Here is a 13,070-nt window from a genome sequence, read left to right as displayed (position 1 = left end):
TCACATAGAAGAGAAAGAACTGGAACACAGATCAGTCTTCTGTGTAAATTCCTGCATTTTCAAATATAAAATCTCTCATATCAACATATAATGACTAACCAAAACTCAGAGTATTTTAATTAAAACTATGCTGCAATATGTTCAAAATGGAAACCAAAGACACACTAAAATGCATTAAATGTTAAATAGCTTCAGGTTCTGTAGGTTGAAATTAATCTTTTCTAACTCATGATCTGAATTATAGTCAGCTTCCATTTCTAGTTAAATGCTCAGGCTCTTTGAAAGAATTTTCCAAAATTACCTTAAATGCATAGTGAAGTAAATTATTTTAGTATGCAGCTGAACTAATCAAACAGTCACCTGAGATGTTAAATTGCTAAGGTCAGTAGGCATTAATGTCAGTGAAGACCTACTTCACCCTTTTTCAACAGCAAGAAATCGCTGAAAAGCAATAAGAAGTGAGCGACGTAAAAATGGACAGGTTGAGTAGTCACCAACTGGTTGTCCTAATTCCCTGCTGCACATCGGCCTCACAGTCTTGAAGAGGGAGCTGAAAACCCTTCAGTTGAGAAAGAGGTCAATAGCAAAATTCCCTCTACTCTCTCCTCACTCCCCATCATGCAGCTGGCACTGTTCACTCTGGCAGACACAGCTCCCTGAGCATAATGGTGCAATCACCGCTTCAAACATCATTACTATCTAAAATAGATAACCCACTTGCAACTTGACTATTTTTATAGATATAACATTTTTATGCAGTTTAGCTGCTCTATTTGTGATTTATTCCATTTAACCAATAGTTTCCGTGGAAGTGGATATTATATCTGAGTCCCAATAACCACAATTGCCCAAATAGTTGCAAAAATTACAGTACTTTCAAGTTGCCTCTTATCTCCTTGTATCCATCACCGAAAACTTCAGGAACTGAATCCTGAATCTTAAAAATTTATAAGCACTCTGGTTTATATGTTTTTGGTGACAGGTTATTTTTCCCTCAGTTCTTACTGATCTACTTCTTTTGCATGGAGGACTTGAGAACTAGATTCTTCTTGCTCATCAAGAATTGACTAAATACACTTTACATAATACTTAACTCTTTGAAGCATTAAGAAAATCAAGTAAATTTAAGGCATTTAATAAACTTTTTTCTTCTTTATCAAAATATAAATAATTGGAGATCCTGTTGTGGCACAGTGGAAATGAATCCGCTAGGAACCATGAGGTTGTGCATTCGATCCATGGCCTCACTCGGTGGGTTAAGGATCCAGCGTTGCTGTGGCTGTGGTGTAGGCCAGCAGCTACAGTTCTGATTACACCCCTAGCCTGGGAACCTCCTGCAGCCTTGAAAAGACAAAAAACTCCCCCCCAAAAATATACAAATAATTCTTAATCTAGACTCACTAAAAAAGAAATAATTTAATACAGTTTAAATGGGAATTATTTGTGTTTAAAAAGTAGTTGTGACAACGGAAAAGATTTTAAAAGGTTCTGCAGGTGTCATGAAATACATTAAATAAAATGAAATTTCATATACAGTATGAAGGAAGGAAGGGAGGCAAATGAGCTCTGATGAGCTCAGATTTCTTAAGGATGAAAGAGGGCTATAACTGAGTTCCCGCTGTGGCACAGCAGAAACAAATCCAACTAGTACCCATGAGGGTGCAGGTTTGACCCCTGGCCTCACTCAGTGGGTTGGGGATCTGGCATTGCCGTAAGCGTGGCATAGATCACAGACACAGATTGGATCCCGCTCTGCTGTGGCTGTGGTGTAGGCCCACGGCTACAGCTCCCATTAGACCCCTAGCCTGGGAACTTCCAAATGCAGCAGGTGCAGCCCTAAAAAAAAAAAAAAAAAAAAAAAAAAGGCTATAACTGAAAACAAACACAAAAGAGAAGTATATACTTGTCCTGGAAAAGGCCAATGTCCTTTTCAGCTAACTTAGAAAAAAAGGGAAGCATAAAATTCACAGCTAGGTCAGCTAATGTAACCTGACAGAATAAAAGTAAAATTGTGGATGATTTGAGACCACAATAGAATTTCCTAAGACATCTAACAATATCAAGAATCTGATTCTTTTTCTAATTTGCTCTTAACTTTCCTAGTGAGAATCTTTTTCAAACCAGAAAGGATAAACAAATAATGCTGGGGAAATTACTGAACAGACAGAGATCTTAAGAGACCCTTAACTGCTTTAAATGAGTGTAAGTATCCAGACTCAAAAGAACTAGATGCAAGGGGGTAGAAGGAATTTGCCTCAGTATTACACATCATCACTACCAAAAATAAGATAAACAATGTAGCCTAATATGGGTGGAATTTTTAGACTTACTACTAAAGGCATAGATCAAAGGAGTACCATATACAGAACACAGTGTGAATTTAAAAAGGTAATGGATAAAATACCTCATAATATTTAAGAGGATACATTGGAGAGAAATAGTTGGCTGATTGTTCTATTAAGTGGCTTCAATGTTCATGGAAAGACTATGCATAAAGACCGCCACTTTTAAATTTATACTAAGCTGAAGAGAGGTTCTTCAGGGATATAACATGGTGTGTTGAATTCCAGTTATAGAAAACCTAATTATTAAATCTACAGATGATGCAGAGGAGAGAAGTTAATATGCTGGAAGGCAGACTCAAGTGTCAAAAAGATCTAGGGGAACCATGGTCACTGAAAAAAAAAAAATCTGGAAATTTTAACTGATTATCTGCTCCATGTGAGCCAAAGGTATTGTAGAGCTCAGAAAATCTCTACTTGTACCAAGGTAGGTATTAGATCAATAATGAGGTAATAATTTCAGAGTATCCTTTTTTTTTATAAGTTCTTAAAACTTATGCTCTATCGCCACATGGCAACAGGTTGATTAAATCTTGAAAAAAAAGATCTCAGAAGATTTATAAGAAAACAATATAGCTAAACATTAGCTGAAGAACTTCCCTGGCTGATGAGCTCAATTACTTTATATTGACACATAAAGCCAAGCCAGTACTAACTACTGGAAATTACAGGGAGGTGGATTTCAGCTCAATAAAAGATGATTTTAATAATTTGAGATGTCAAAAAATGAAATGGGGCTTAACGAGACTGAAATAACTAACTGGTAAACAATGTCAAAGGTAAATCCTTGGAGTTTCCCTGTGGTACAGCTGGTTAAGGACCAACGCTGTCACTGCAGTGGCTCAAATCACTGATATGGTGCAGGTTTGATCCTGGCCCAGGAACTTCCACATGACATGGGTGCGGCCAAAAAAAAGGTAAACCATCTAGGTAAGAATTGGATTTAAAAGCCCCTTTCTATTTAAAGATTCTCTGATTTTTTGTTTGTTTGTTTTTGGCTGTACCCCCAGCATGTAGAAGTTCCTAGGCCAAGGACTGAACCCATGCCACAGCAGTGATCAGAGCCACAACAATGACAGTGCCAGATCCTTAACCCACTGAGCCATCAGAAACTCTTAAGATTCAGTGATTCTAATGGAAAATTTACTATTGAAATTTACTCCTAGTACAATAAAAAGCCAAACTCTTAGTAATTAAGGCCTTAAGAAACAGAGTCAAGTGCTTTAGAGAGGCATGAGAAATAACAGCACAATGACAAACACCAGTGTGCTAAGGTGCTTTGCTTTCATTTCTTTATATCTCATTTAATCTTTACAACAACCCCATATGATAGGTATTGTAACTATTCCCACTTCATAGAAGAGCACAGTGAGGCTTAGAAAGATATTTATATTTATTCAAGGTCGTTCTTACTTTTGCTAAAAATTGCAGTTACCCAAACATAGCTGAATCTCCATCATACAGCTGCTGCTCACTTAGTACGTAATATGTAACCAGAAGCATCTTCAGAAGTTTTAATTTACTGATCCCTCAAAGGGCAGTTATGAGATTTTAATTATAAAAAAATTTAAGGATTTTTAATTATTCATAGGAAAAAAAGTGTTCAGACTAAACTATCTATATTGGCCATGTACCAGAGTTCCTGTTGTGGCTCGATGGGTTAAGCATCTGATGTTGTCTCTGAAGATGTGGATTCAATCCCTGGCCCTCTTCAGTGGCTTAAGAATCCAGCGTTTCAGAGTTCCCGTTGTGGCTCGGCTGAAACGAATCTGCTAGTAATTACGAGGACACAACTTTGATCCCTGTTCTTGCTCAGTGGGTTAAGGATCCACTGTTCCCTTAAGCTGTGGTATAGATCACAGATATGGCTGGGATCTGGTGTTGCTGTGGCTGTGGTGTAGGCCAGCCACTACAGCTCCGATTCGACCCCTAGCGTGGGAACCTCCATATGCCGTGGGTAAGCCCCCCAAAAAAATATAGAGGCAGCCCTAAAATGACCCCCCAAAAATTAAGGAATCCACAGATGCGGCTTGGATCCAGTGCTGCCATGGCTGCGGCGTAGGCCACAGCTGCAGATCCAATTCAACCCCTGACCCAACAATGTCCATATGCTGAAAGTACAACCATAAAAAGAAAAAAAAAAATTGACCATGCACCTTAAACTAGCAAATAAAACATATTCAGTGAATAAGACTTAAAATGCAGCAAAGCAAATCTGAATCACTGACTTCGAATCTTTGCCATTACCAACTGTATGACCTTGGGCAAGTTCTTAATCTTCCTACCTCTGTAGTCCTTCATCTGAGAAATGAGGACCAACCTCTTAAGACTGATATAAGAACTGAATGAGATGACAGACACATTCAGCACAGGATCTGACCTTATTATTACACAACACAAGTAATAATGTAGGGCAGGGGAGGACCAAACCTGTTCTACAATTCACTCCAAAATATTTTAAAATTTCAAAGTGTCATTACGTATGAAGGAAAGGGGGCCACATTTTCTGTTACCTTGTAAATAAACTTTGGATGACAATCATTTGTAAAATAAAGTGACAACTAAAAATATGCCTTCTGAGGAATTTCGTTTTACGCAAAGGAGTACCCAAAGAATACAATTTCAATTCTCATTTTCTTCAAAGGCACTGTTTTAGTTGTTTATCCAGTAGGAGACAGACAAATGGAGATTTAAAGATTATCAGTTTTGATCTGGGTTTTTTATAACTTGGTTCAAACTACTCTAGCGAACACAGGTTTTGTAGGCTTTTGTTTGTTTTGTTTTCTATGTGGATTCTCGCTGTAGAGCTGCTAGTGCTACCTCTGACAAAACCAGCAAAAGAGAAAACCATTCGAGAAGTACACTGTGGATCAAAATTTTGACTTTTTGAATTGAATGTTTACTAACATGAAATAATTGTTACTCTATTCCTAAAATTTAACATCTATTCTTTTTTTAAAATGGCACAATTGAGAAGATATTTAAAATTTTTTTACCTTTAAGTTCTATCACAAAGACAGGCTTTTTAAAACACCACTTATCTCAGTGAAATTAAATGAAGTTCTCACTGCTCTCAAAGAATTCTTTAGTGTTTTTCCAAAGGAACTGATTATTTTTAGAAACCTTTTTCAGGATATACATTTCTTGCCATAATTATTTTTATAACTGATATGATCCACTGGCAAACATATTTATTTACCTGTAATTTAAAATTGTGCCCAAATAGAAGTTCCCAGTGTGGGACAGTGGGTTAAGAATCTGACTACAGTAGCTTAGGTCTCTGCGGAGGTTCAACCACCAGCCTGGCACAGTAAGTTAAAGGATCGGGCATTGCCACAGCTGTGGCATAGGTCGCAGCTGTGGCTTAGATTCAATCCCTGGTCCGGGAACTTCCACATGCCACTTGTGCAGCCATAAAAAACAAAAACTGTACCCAAATAAATTGCTTTTGTATAAATTAACTGTGACTAAGGGCTATTACTAGAGCTATAATCTGAAATATACACATATTGCGCTTGTGATTGAAAGTGAAAATTATTTAACAAGGGAGTACACACTAGTCATCACTTCTAAGACCTACTGGAAAAATGTTCCATAAATATTCATCGTGGTGAAGCGAACTGCCATTCCAACAAAATGTCACTGTCAACAAGTACAGATGATCACATGTGGAGCTTTTTAAAATCCCATCAGCAATTTTCCAACTAAATTCATTTCACTGCAATACGAATGTTTTCAATTACCCTTTTAGCCAGGACTGTAAATAACTGCACTATCTGACCACCACAACATAGGAAAACTTGGGGAAAGGACACAATATCATCACCCAAGAGTTTGTATTAGGCACTTGTCAAGAGCAGCAAGGAACAGCTTTTAAACACCAAGAAAACCACCTGAACTTAAAAAAATTTTTACCAGTACAGCTGGGTTGTCTACTGAGATGTTTTAGGGTGACCATATGAATGATGACGGTTGCCTCCAAAAACATCCAGAGTAAACTGAAGAGCCAAGAGCTTAGAAACTAAAGAGTTCTCCTTGAATTGTATCTAGCGCATATTCTTCAGGCTTCCTCCTTCACAATTGATTCATTTGCCCATCAATTCAACTTTTAAGTTAATCGCTTTTTTCAAATAGGCAAATCAACCCCGCTATGTCTAAGGTACTTCCTACTGAATAAAGACCTCGACCCTTTTTTTTTCATGTCGTCTTAGAAAGATTCTCCAAGCAATATCAGTCTCACCTGGAACATTTTCACGTGAAAAGGCCTCTCCTACATCCCATATACACTATCCCAATTCACACCTGGCATTCCTTCATCCTGAGATACAGTAAGCAAGTTTCACTCAGCTACGTCCAGGTAACTGAAAGTACTGCTGGGCTCACCTAGCCTGCCTCATCAAGTTTTACACACACCCTGTACTGATGACACCTCATCAGAAGGCTCACTTTCTTCATTTTGTGGGAGCATAACTCACAGCACAGCAAATGCCTTCTGCAAGAAAAGGGTCGAAGCAACCAAAGGCTGTGGCTTTTGCAGAATAATTGCACGCACGCAATAGTTTCTCTGCCAATTTCATTGAAATAGATTTTTTTTTTTACAAAGGCTGGGTTCAAAGCTGAAAATATGTAACAAACATTGATGGAAAGCAGGCGAAACGCAGAAATTCTTCCAGCCACACTAGTACATGTACAAGTTCTGCACCACAGCTCGGAGAAAAGTAGCTACTGACGCATTGATGGAAGGCTATTTTAAAATTACTCAAAGAATCTAAGGCATCAATCTGACTGGGAGGTTCATGCCTCTCCACACACACATTCTGTTTTCCTCCCTAATTTAAGAATGAATCGCTGGCAGCCACCAGGTGCAATAACCATGAGGAGGAGGACGTATCCATCACAATGCATAACGAGGTGTGCAAACCCGGAGCCGGTTCGGTCCTTACCTTAGCAGATTAGACAGGGGCAGGGGTCCGGATCCACCGCCCAGGATCCCTCCTTTCCTGCCAGACAGGAGTTTCTCCACCAGAGCCACATTTCCAGTGCGAGCAGCTTCCAACAGCTCCTGGTCCTTCCCCATAGTCTCTCACCGACTCCCTCACAGAGTCCTTTCCCCCTTCGGGTCCTTCTCCCCGCCCACCCCCACTCCCCCCCAAATCCAGGGCCCTCCCCGCCCCACCCTAAAATAATGCGAGAGCTTCAGCACCCGGAGATCCCTGCAGCCCCCAGCCGGGACCACTCTCCGCTCCTCTTCGGGGCGCAGCTTTTACAACGAGGATCAGACCATGTCTTGGAAGAGGGGCTGCCCGAGCGGGGAGCCGCGACGCGCCCCCACAGCCACTCCCCTGAATTCCCGAGGCCTCGTGCCCGCGGGTGGGGCGTGAGCGGGTGGGGGCCGGGCTGCTTTTGAGGAGCGGGAGGAGGATGCTGAGGACTAAGCGGTCGGAGGAGGCGGCGGCGGCGGCGGGGACCGTCCTCGCCTGAGCACGAGCGCCGCGAACGCCAGCGGCGGCCCGCGGGCCCTCGCGCCCTGGCCGGGGCTCTCCTCAGTTTTCGCGCCCGGCCAGCTCGGCGGCGAAGACGGCGGCGTCCGCGGCCCGCGGCGGCGAGGAGCGCGGCGACTGCGGCTCCGGCGGCCGCGGCCCGCGCCGAGGCCGGGCGGTGCGGACGAGCCGCGGCGGGCGCGTGCCGAGGGCGGCGGTGGCGGAGGCGGCGCGGGGCCGGGGCAGCGCGGGCGGGCGCCCGGGTCCGCCGGCGGCGGGGGCTCGGAGGCCTGGCGCGCGGGGCGGCCGGCACGCGGGGGGCGTGTGCGCGCGGGCAGGTGCGGCCCGCGGGTCGGTCCCGGGCTGAGCGCGGTGGGGGGAGGCGGTGGGGGCGGGGCGCCGGGACGAGAGGCTCCTCGGTGTCGTGGGCGGGGACCCTCCCTCCTCCAGTCTCCTTGGGAGAGGTTTAACCGTGTGAGGACTGGCGTTCTCGCGGCCGCGACGACTCCTCCTCAGCCGGGCCGGCGCCAGCGCCACGCCTCGGGTCAGTCACGACGCGTGAGGCAAAGCCTCCATGACCGGGGTGGGAGGCTGACGATGCTGGGAAGGGACCTGCCGCCGGTTCTGGGGGTGTCCAGGCGGCCGGACCGGCGCGTCGCCCTTCCGCTCACCTCCCAGAGTCTCCTAAAACCTGTCCTTGCCCAAGTAGCAGAGGTCTGTTTGAGCCTAGTTTCCAGGGCCCTGGCCACCGAACGGTGTGTGACTGTTCCCGTTTTTCAGCCCCATATTCCAGTCGGGCTTGGAGGATCTGCTGACTTGGGAAAATATCAGGAAAAGGGCTCTCATTGAAAATTCCCCCACATTCACACTGGGAAAAAATATAAAGGAGCATGGATTAGAGACCCACTTTAATTTGCATATTCATCAGCCACTCATTGTGCATGGTTGGCTTGATTTTGTTAGATGCTCTCCTTGCCCCTGGTGGAGAACACGCATTTATTTTCTTTTGAAACTTCCTGTGACACCCTGTGCTTTGCCTTGCCCTTGGAACAGACTTCCGAAATGTTAACTTGTTGATGATCAGTTGGGACAGAAGGGCCAAAATAGGCACTTGCTTCACAACAACTCAATGACTGGATATTACTACCGTTTATCCGTTTTGATACTCAGGAAATAGCGGGTCAAAGGATTCATTAAATTTCTCAAGACTCTGCACCCAGGAAGTGGCTGACAGAACTGGACCAGAGAACTGACTCACTCACTAGCCCATGCTCCTCCCAATATACCTGCCCCCATGAAAAAATAAAATGGACAGACACTAATTATCACAGACATTGGATGAGCAGTTACTAGGTGCCAGGTACTGTGCTAAGTGCTTTCCATCCGTTATCTCAACCCATAACAATCCCATGAGATGGGTACCATTTCTATCCTCATTTTACACAGGAGAAAACTGGAGCAAATGACGGAGCTAGAAAGTGAGCCAAGACTCAAGTCCCGGACTGCCTGCTATAAGCAGAAATATTTATTAAATAACTAGAGAAAAGTTGAAAGACATTCAGAGACAAGCAACAACAAAATATATTTTTTTAATTTTTTATGAAATTAAGTATGATGTTTTATTTGAATGGTTCAGAGTATTAGGTACATTATGGTTACTTATGGGAGGTTTCCTGCAGGAAGTAGATTTTGAGCTAGTGGTTTTTTGTTTTTTTGTTTTTGAACCTGTCTTAATACGATGATATTATATATGATCATATGATTCCTGACATAATGGGACTAGCAGACCGATTAAAGAAACAAGTGATAAGGAACCATTAAATTTATTTTGAAAATGACACACAGAAATCCTTCTTCCAGTTTCCTAATGTACCACCTAAGCAAAAAACACATCTTTCCTATGGAGTTCCCGTTGCGGTGCAACAGAAACAAATCCAACTAATAACCATGAGGTTGTAGGTTCAATCCCTGGCCTCGGTCAGTGAGTCCAGGATCTGACATTGCCATGAGCTGTGGTGTAGGTTGCAGACATGGCTTGGATCCCGAGTTGCTGTGGCTGTGGCATAGGCCAGCAGCTGTAGCTCCAATTTGACCCCTAGCCTGGGAACCTCCATATGCCAGAAGGTGCATCCCCAAAAAGCAAAAACAAACATACAAACAAAAAAACCAACCAGACAAAAAACACATCTTTCCTAAAATATACTGTAAGTATTGAGTTGGTCAGAGCTAACAAAACCCACAAGTAACATTTAATCATGGCTGAGTTAGTGATCAGGATGGTCAGCCCCCAATGGGGAAAACCATTAGTAATGATTCATTCCAAGAATCAGTTACACAGTTCCAGGTACTCTAGCGGTGTATGACACTCAGAGCCAGCTCTCAACTCCAAACTCTTTGTAGTTACATCATAGATTCTTGTTGAAGAGGACAAAGCTTGACTTCATGGGAACTAACATGCAAAGTAAAAGTTAAAACATTCTTCCAAAAATCTGAAGAGGCCAACAACAACAACAAAAAAAAACTACAGATTTTTTTTAAAACATCCAGATTTCGTCAAAATATTTTACATCTGTGTTAGTGGAAAGAGCCAGAAAATCTTGAGAACCAATTAGATAGGCTAGATCTCAGTTGGCACATATGTTAAATGAAGTTATGTCTGATGGTCTCCACTGGCCTTATTTTGTATGCCTATGATGAAATATGGACTTAGTCCATGAAGTTATATGCATAATGGAAGCTAGAAGTCAAGTATGGGAATGGATTTGAAATCAATTTTTTTTTTTAATGGCCACATCTGCAGCATATCAAAGTTCCCAGGCTAGGAGCTGAACTGGAGCTGCAGCTGATGGCTACACCACAGCCACAGCAACGCTGGATCCTTAACCCACTGAATGAGGCCAGGGTTCGAACCCCCATCCTCACAGAGACAAGGCAGTGTCTGTAACCCACTCAGCCACAACTGGAGGTCCCTATTCTATTTTTAGTAACAAAAATTAAAATGTATTTATTCTCCAGGTTTTCTAACTGAACCTTTTTCTTTCATCAAAATCTATCTTTGCTTTCTCCTTTGCACTCCTGTGGCTGTGGTGTAGGCTGGCGGCTGCAGCTCCAGTTTGACCCCTAGCCCAGGAACTTCCACAGGTGTGGCCCTAAAAGAAAAAAAATTAAATAAAATTTTAAAATAATAATAAATGCATATTATGTACTAGAAACAATACTAGAGTCTTTTTCTCATTTTATTGGTTTTTTATATACAACATATTATGTATATATATGTATAATATAATATGTATTCTATATATCATCGTGTGTATATAATATATATTGTTATATATTATTGTGTATATATTTTATACACACACACCAGTTAGTAGTAAATGAGACAAAGAATCTAGTATTGTTCCTGGTACACAGCAGCATAATATGCCATATACATGCATATATATATATATATATATATACATGTATGTGTATATATATATATATATATATATATATATATGATACTGTAATTCCTGTAAAACCTAAGAATCCCTTATTCTAACTTCCAATATACGGAAGTTCCCACGTGGTTCAGCAGGTTAAGTATCCAGCGTTATCACTACAGTGGCGCAGTTTCAATCCCTGGCCTGGGAACTGCATGCCATGGTATAAGGAAGAAGAAGAATAATAAATTCTGATATACATAGATGTAATGCTGTATAATTTTTGACAAGTTGAGCATTATTGCTCCAATATGCACATACTGCAAGTCACTCCTCTTGGGGTCGATTAATAAAAGAAGGTACTAGAGGCTGAGACTAGAAAAAGGAGCTAAAGCAAAAGACAAAGCAAGTATAGCATTTCCCATCATGGCTCAGCAGAAACAAATCTGACTAGTATCTATGAGGATGCAGTTTTGATCCCTGGCCTTGCTCAGTGGGTTAAGGATCTGGCACGCCATAGGTCACAGATGTGGCTGGGATCTGGTATTGCTGTGGCTGTGGTATAGGCCAGCTGCTACAGCTCTGATTTGACCCCTAGCCTGGGAACCTCCATATTCCACAAGTGCGGTCCTAAAAAAAAAAAAAAAAAAAATGCAAGTATAGAAGTGTTAGTGCACCCACAAAAAAAGTCTTTGGAAATAAAGTGAGGGAACATGAATCAAAATCAATCTTAGAACTGTATACTAAGGTCTGTCTGCAGTGAGGAAAAAGACAACAATGTCTTACAGCATTAAGTTATCAGCTGAGCTAAGATGGGATGACTCTGTGATTCAGGGAATGGGTTTGGAAAATATCTACTTTTTCCATCTTGAGCTCCACAGTTACTCTGCATAACAGACCATGACAGGCTGTGGGACAGAAGGTAGCAGCTCCAGGTTGCGGAATATGAAGATATCAGACATCTGAATAGAACACCAAGGTCTTGCTTTCTGGATTCCATTTAAATTTGTCTCTTCATGCCAACATGGCACAAACTTTGCCCCTCATCACCTTCCTGAAGAAACCCAGACACCAGCATATCATGATGTTTTCAGTCTTTCTGAATTTATGGTCCTGAGTGTTTAAGGTCATGGAATGTCAGTCACCCATCTTCTCCAGGTTCTAACCAACTGAGAATAGACACAGGAACCAAATGAGCATCTCGTTAGAGTATCATCTTTATTATTGGATGAGGAATCTAATATCCCACAAAGTGGAGGGATCCATACGAAAAACTGGCAGAACATGAAACCAGTATCTTCCTCCCTAGAAATGTGTACCCTGAGACCCGCCTGTTTAGAAAGTTAGATCTGAAAAATATGACTTCATATACCCAGCGAGGCTAAAGTATGTCTCACAAATGGAGTCAAAAGACCAGAGAGAATGACAGGTCTCCAGGGCTGCCTTGGGAAAGCATGCTGCGACAGGTACTGATGATCAAGTATGCCCACCATCTTGGCAGGAAGCAGAAGAAAGCCTACTGCTCCTCTTAGTGGTCCATGAGATGCATGGAGAGAGAGAGAAAGCCAGGTTGAACTTGTATCTTATTTTGAATGCAAAGTATCCTCACCCACTGGTAAAATGATGCAAATGGATGCAAGTAGGGAAAGAAAGCAAAAGTGTTCACTATAATACAATTTCCTCTTGGAAAAAGGAGAAGTTTCTTCCTCACTAGGGAAATTTGATGGGGAAGTATGAAGTTTGAAGTTTCCCCTACGATCATCACATCACAACATTCCGGCACCATCCTGCAGATCTATCATTAATTCCTTCCTCTGTTAGAG

General features: G+C 42.1%; 1 protein-coding gene across 50 annotated transcripts in view; it reads right to left on the bottom strand.

Moving 5' to 3' along the window:
- The window catches only part of ANKS1B (ankyrin repeat and sterile alpha motif domain containing 1B), a 1,062,966-nt gene extending 1,055,513 nt beyond the window's left edge, over positions 1 to 7,453 (bottom strand). For all 50 annotated transcript variants that reach the window (XR_014804254.1, XR_014804264.1, XR_014804263.1 and 47 more), the window contains exon 1: positions 7,286 to 7,453. Coding sequence is in view for 20 of the 50 variants with exons in the window: in XM_021092999.2 (XP_020948658.2) it covers positions 7,286 to 7,419 (134 nt within the window). In the remaining 30 variants the exon portion in view is untranslated. The remainder of the gene's footprint in view (positions 1 to 7,285) is intronic.
- Positions 7,454 to 13,070: the final 5,617 nt, after the last annotated feature.

The sequence above is a fragment of the Sus scrofa genome, chromosome 5 (genome assembly GCF_054392235.1).
Source record: "Sus scrofa isolate SSC_HxYL_T2T_F1_AM1 chromosome 5, Sscrofa_HxYL_maternal_Yorkshire_Landrace_v2.0, whole genome shotgun sequence".
NCBI lineage: Eukaryota > Metazoa > Chordata > Mammalia > Artiodactyla > Suidae > Sus > Sus scrofa.
This window is presented reverse-complemented; position numbering and strand designations above follow the sequence as displayed.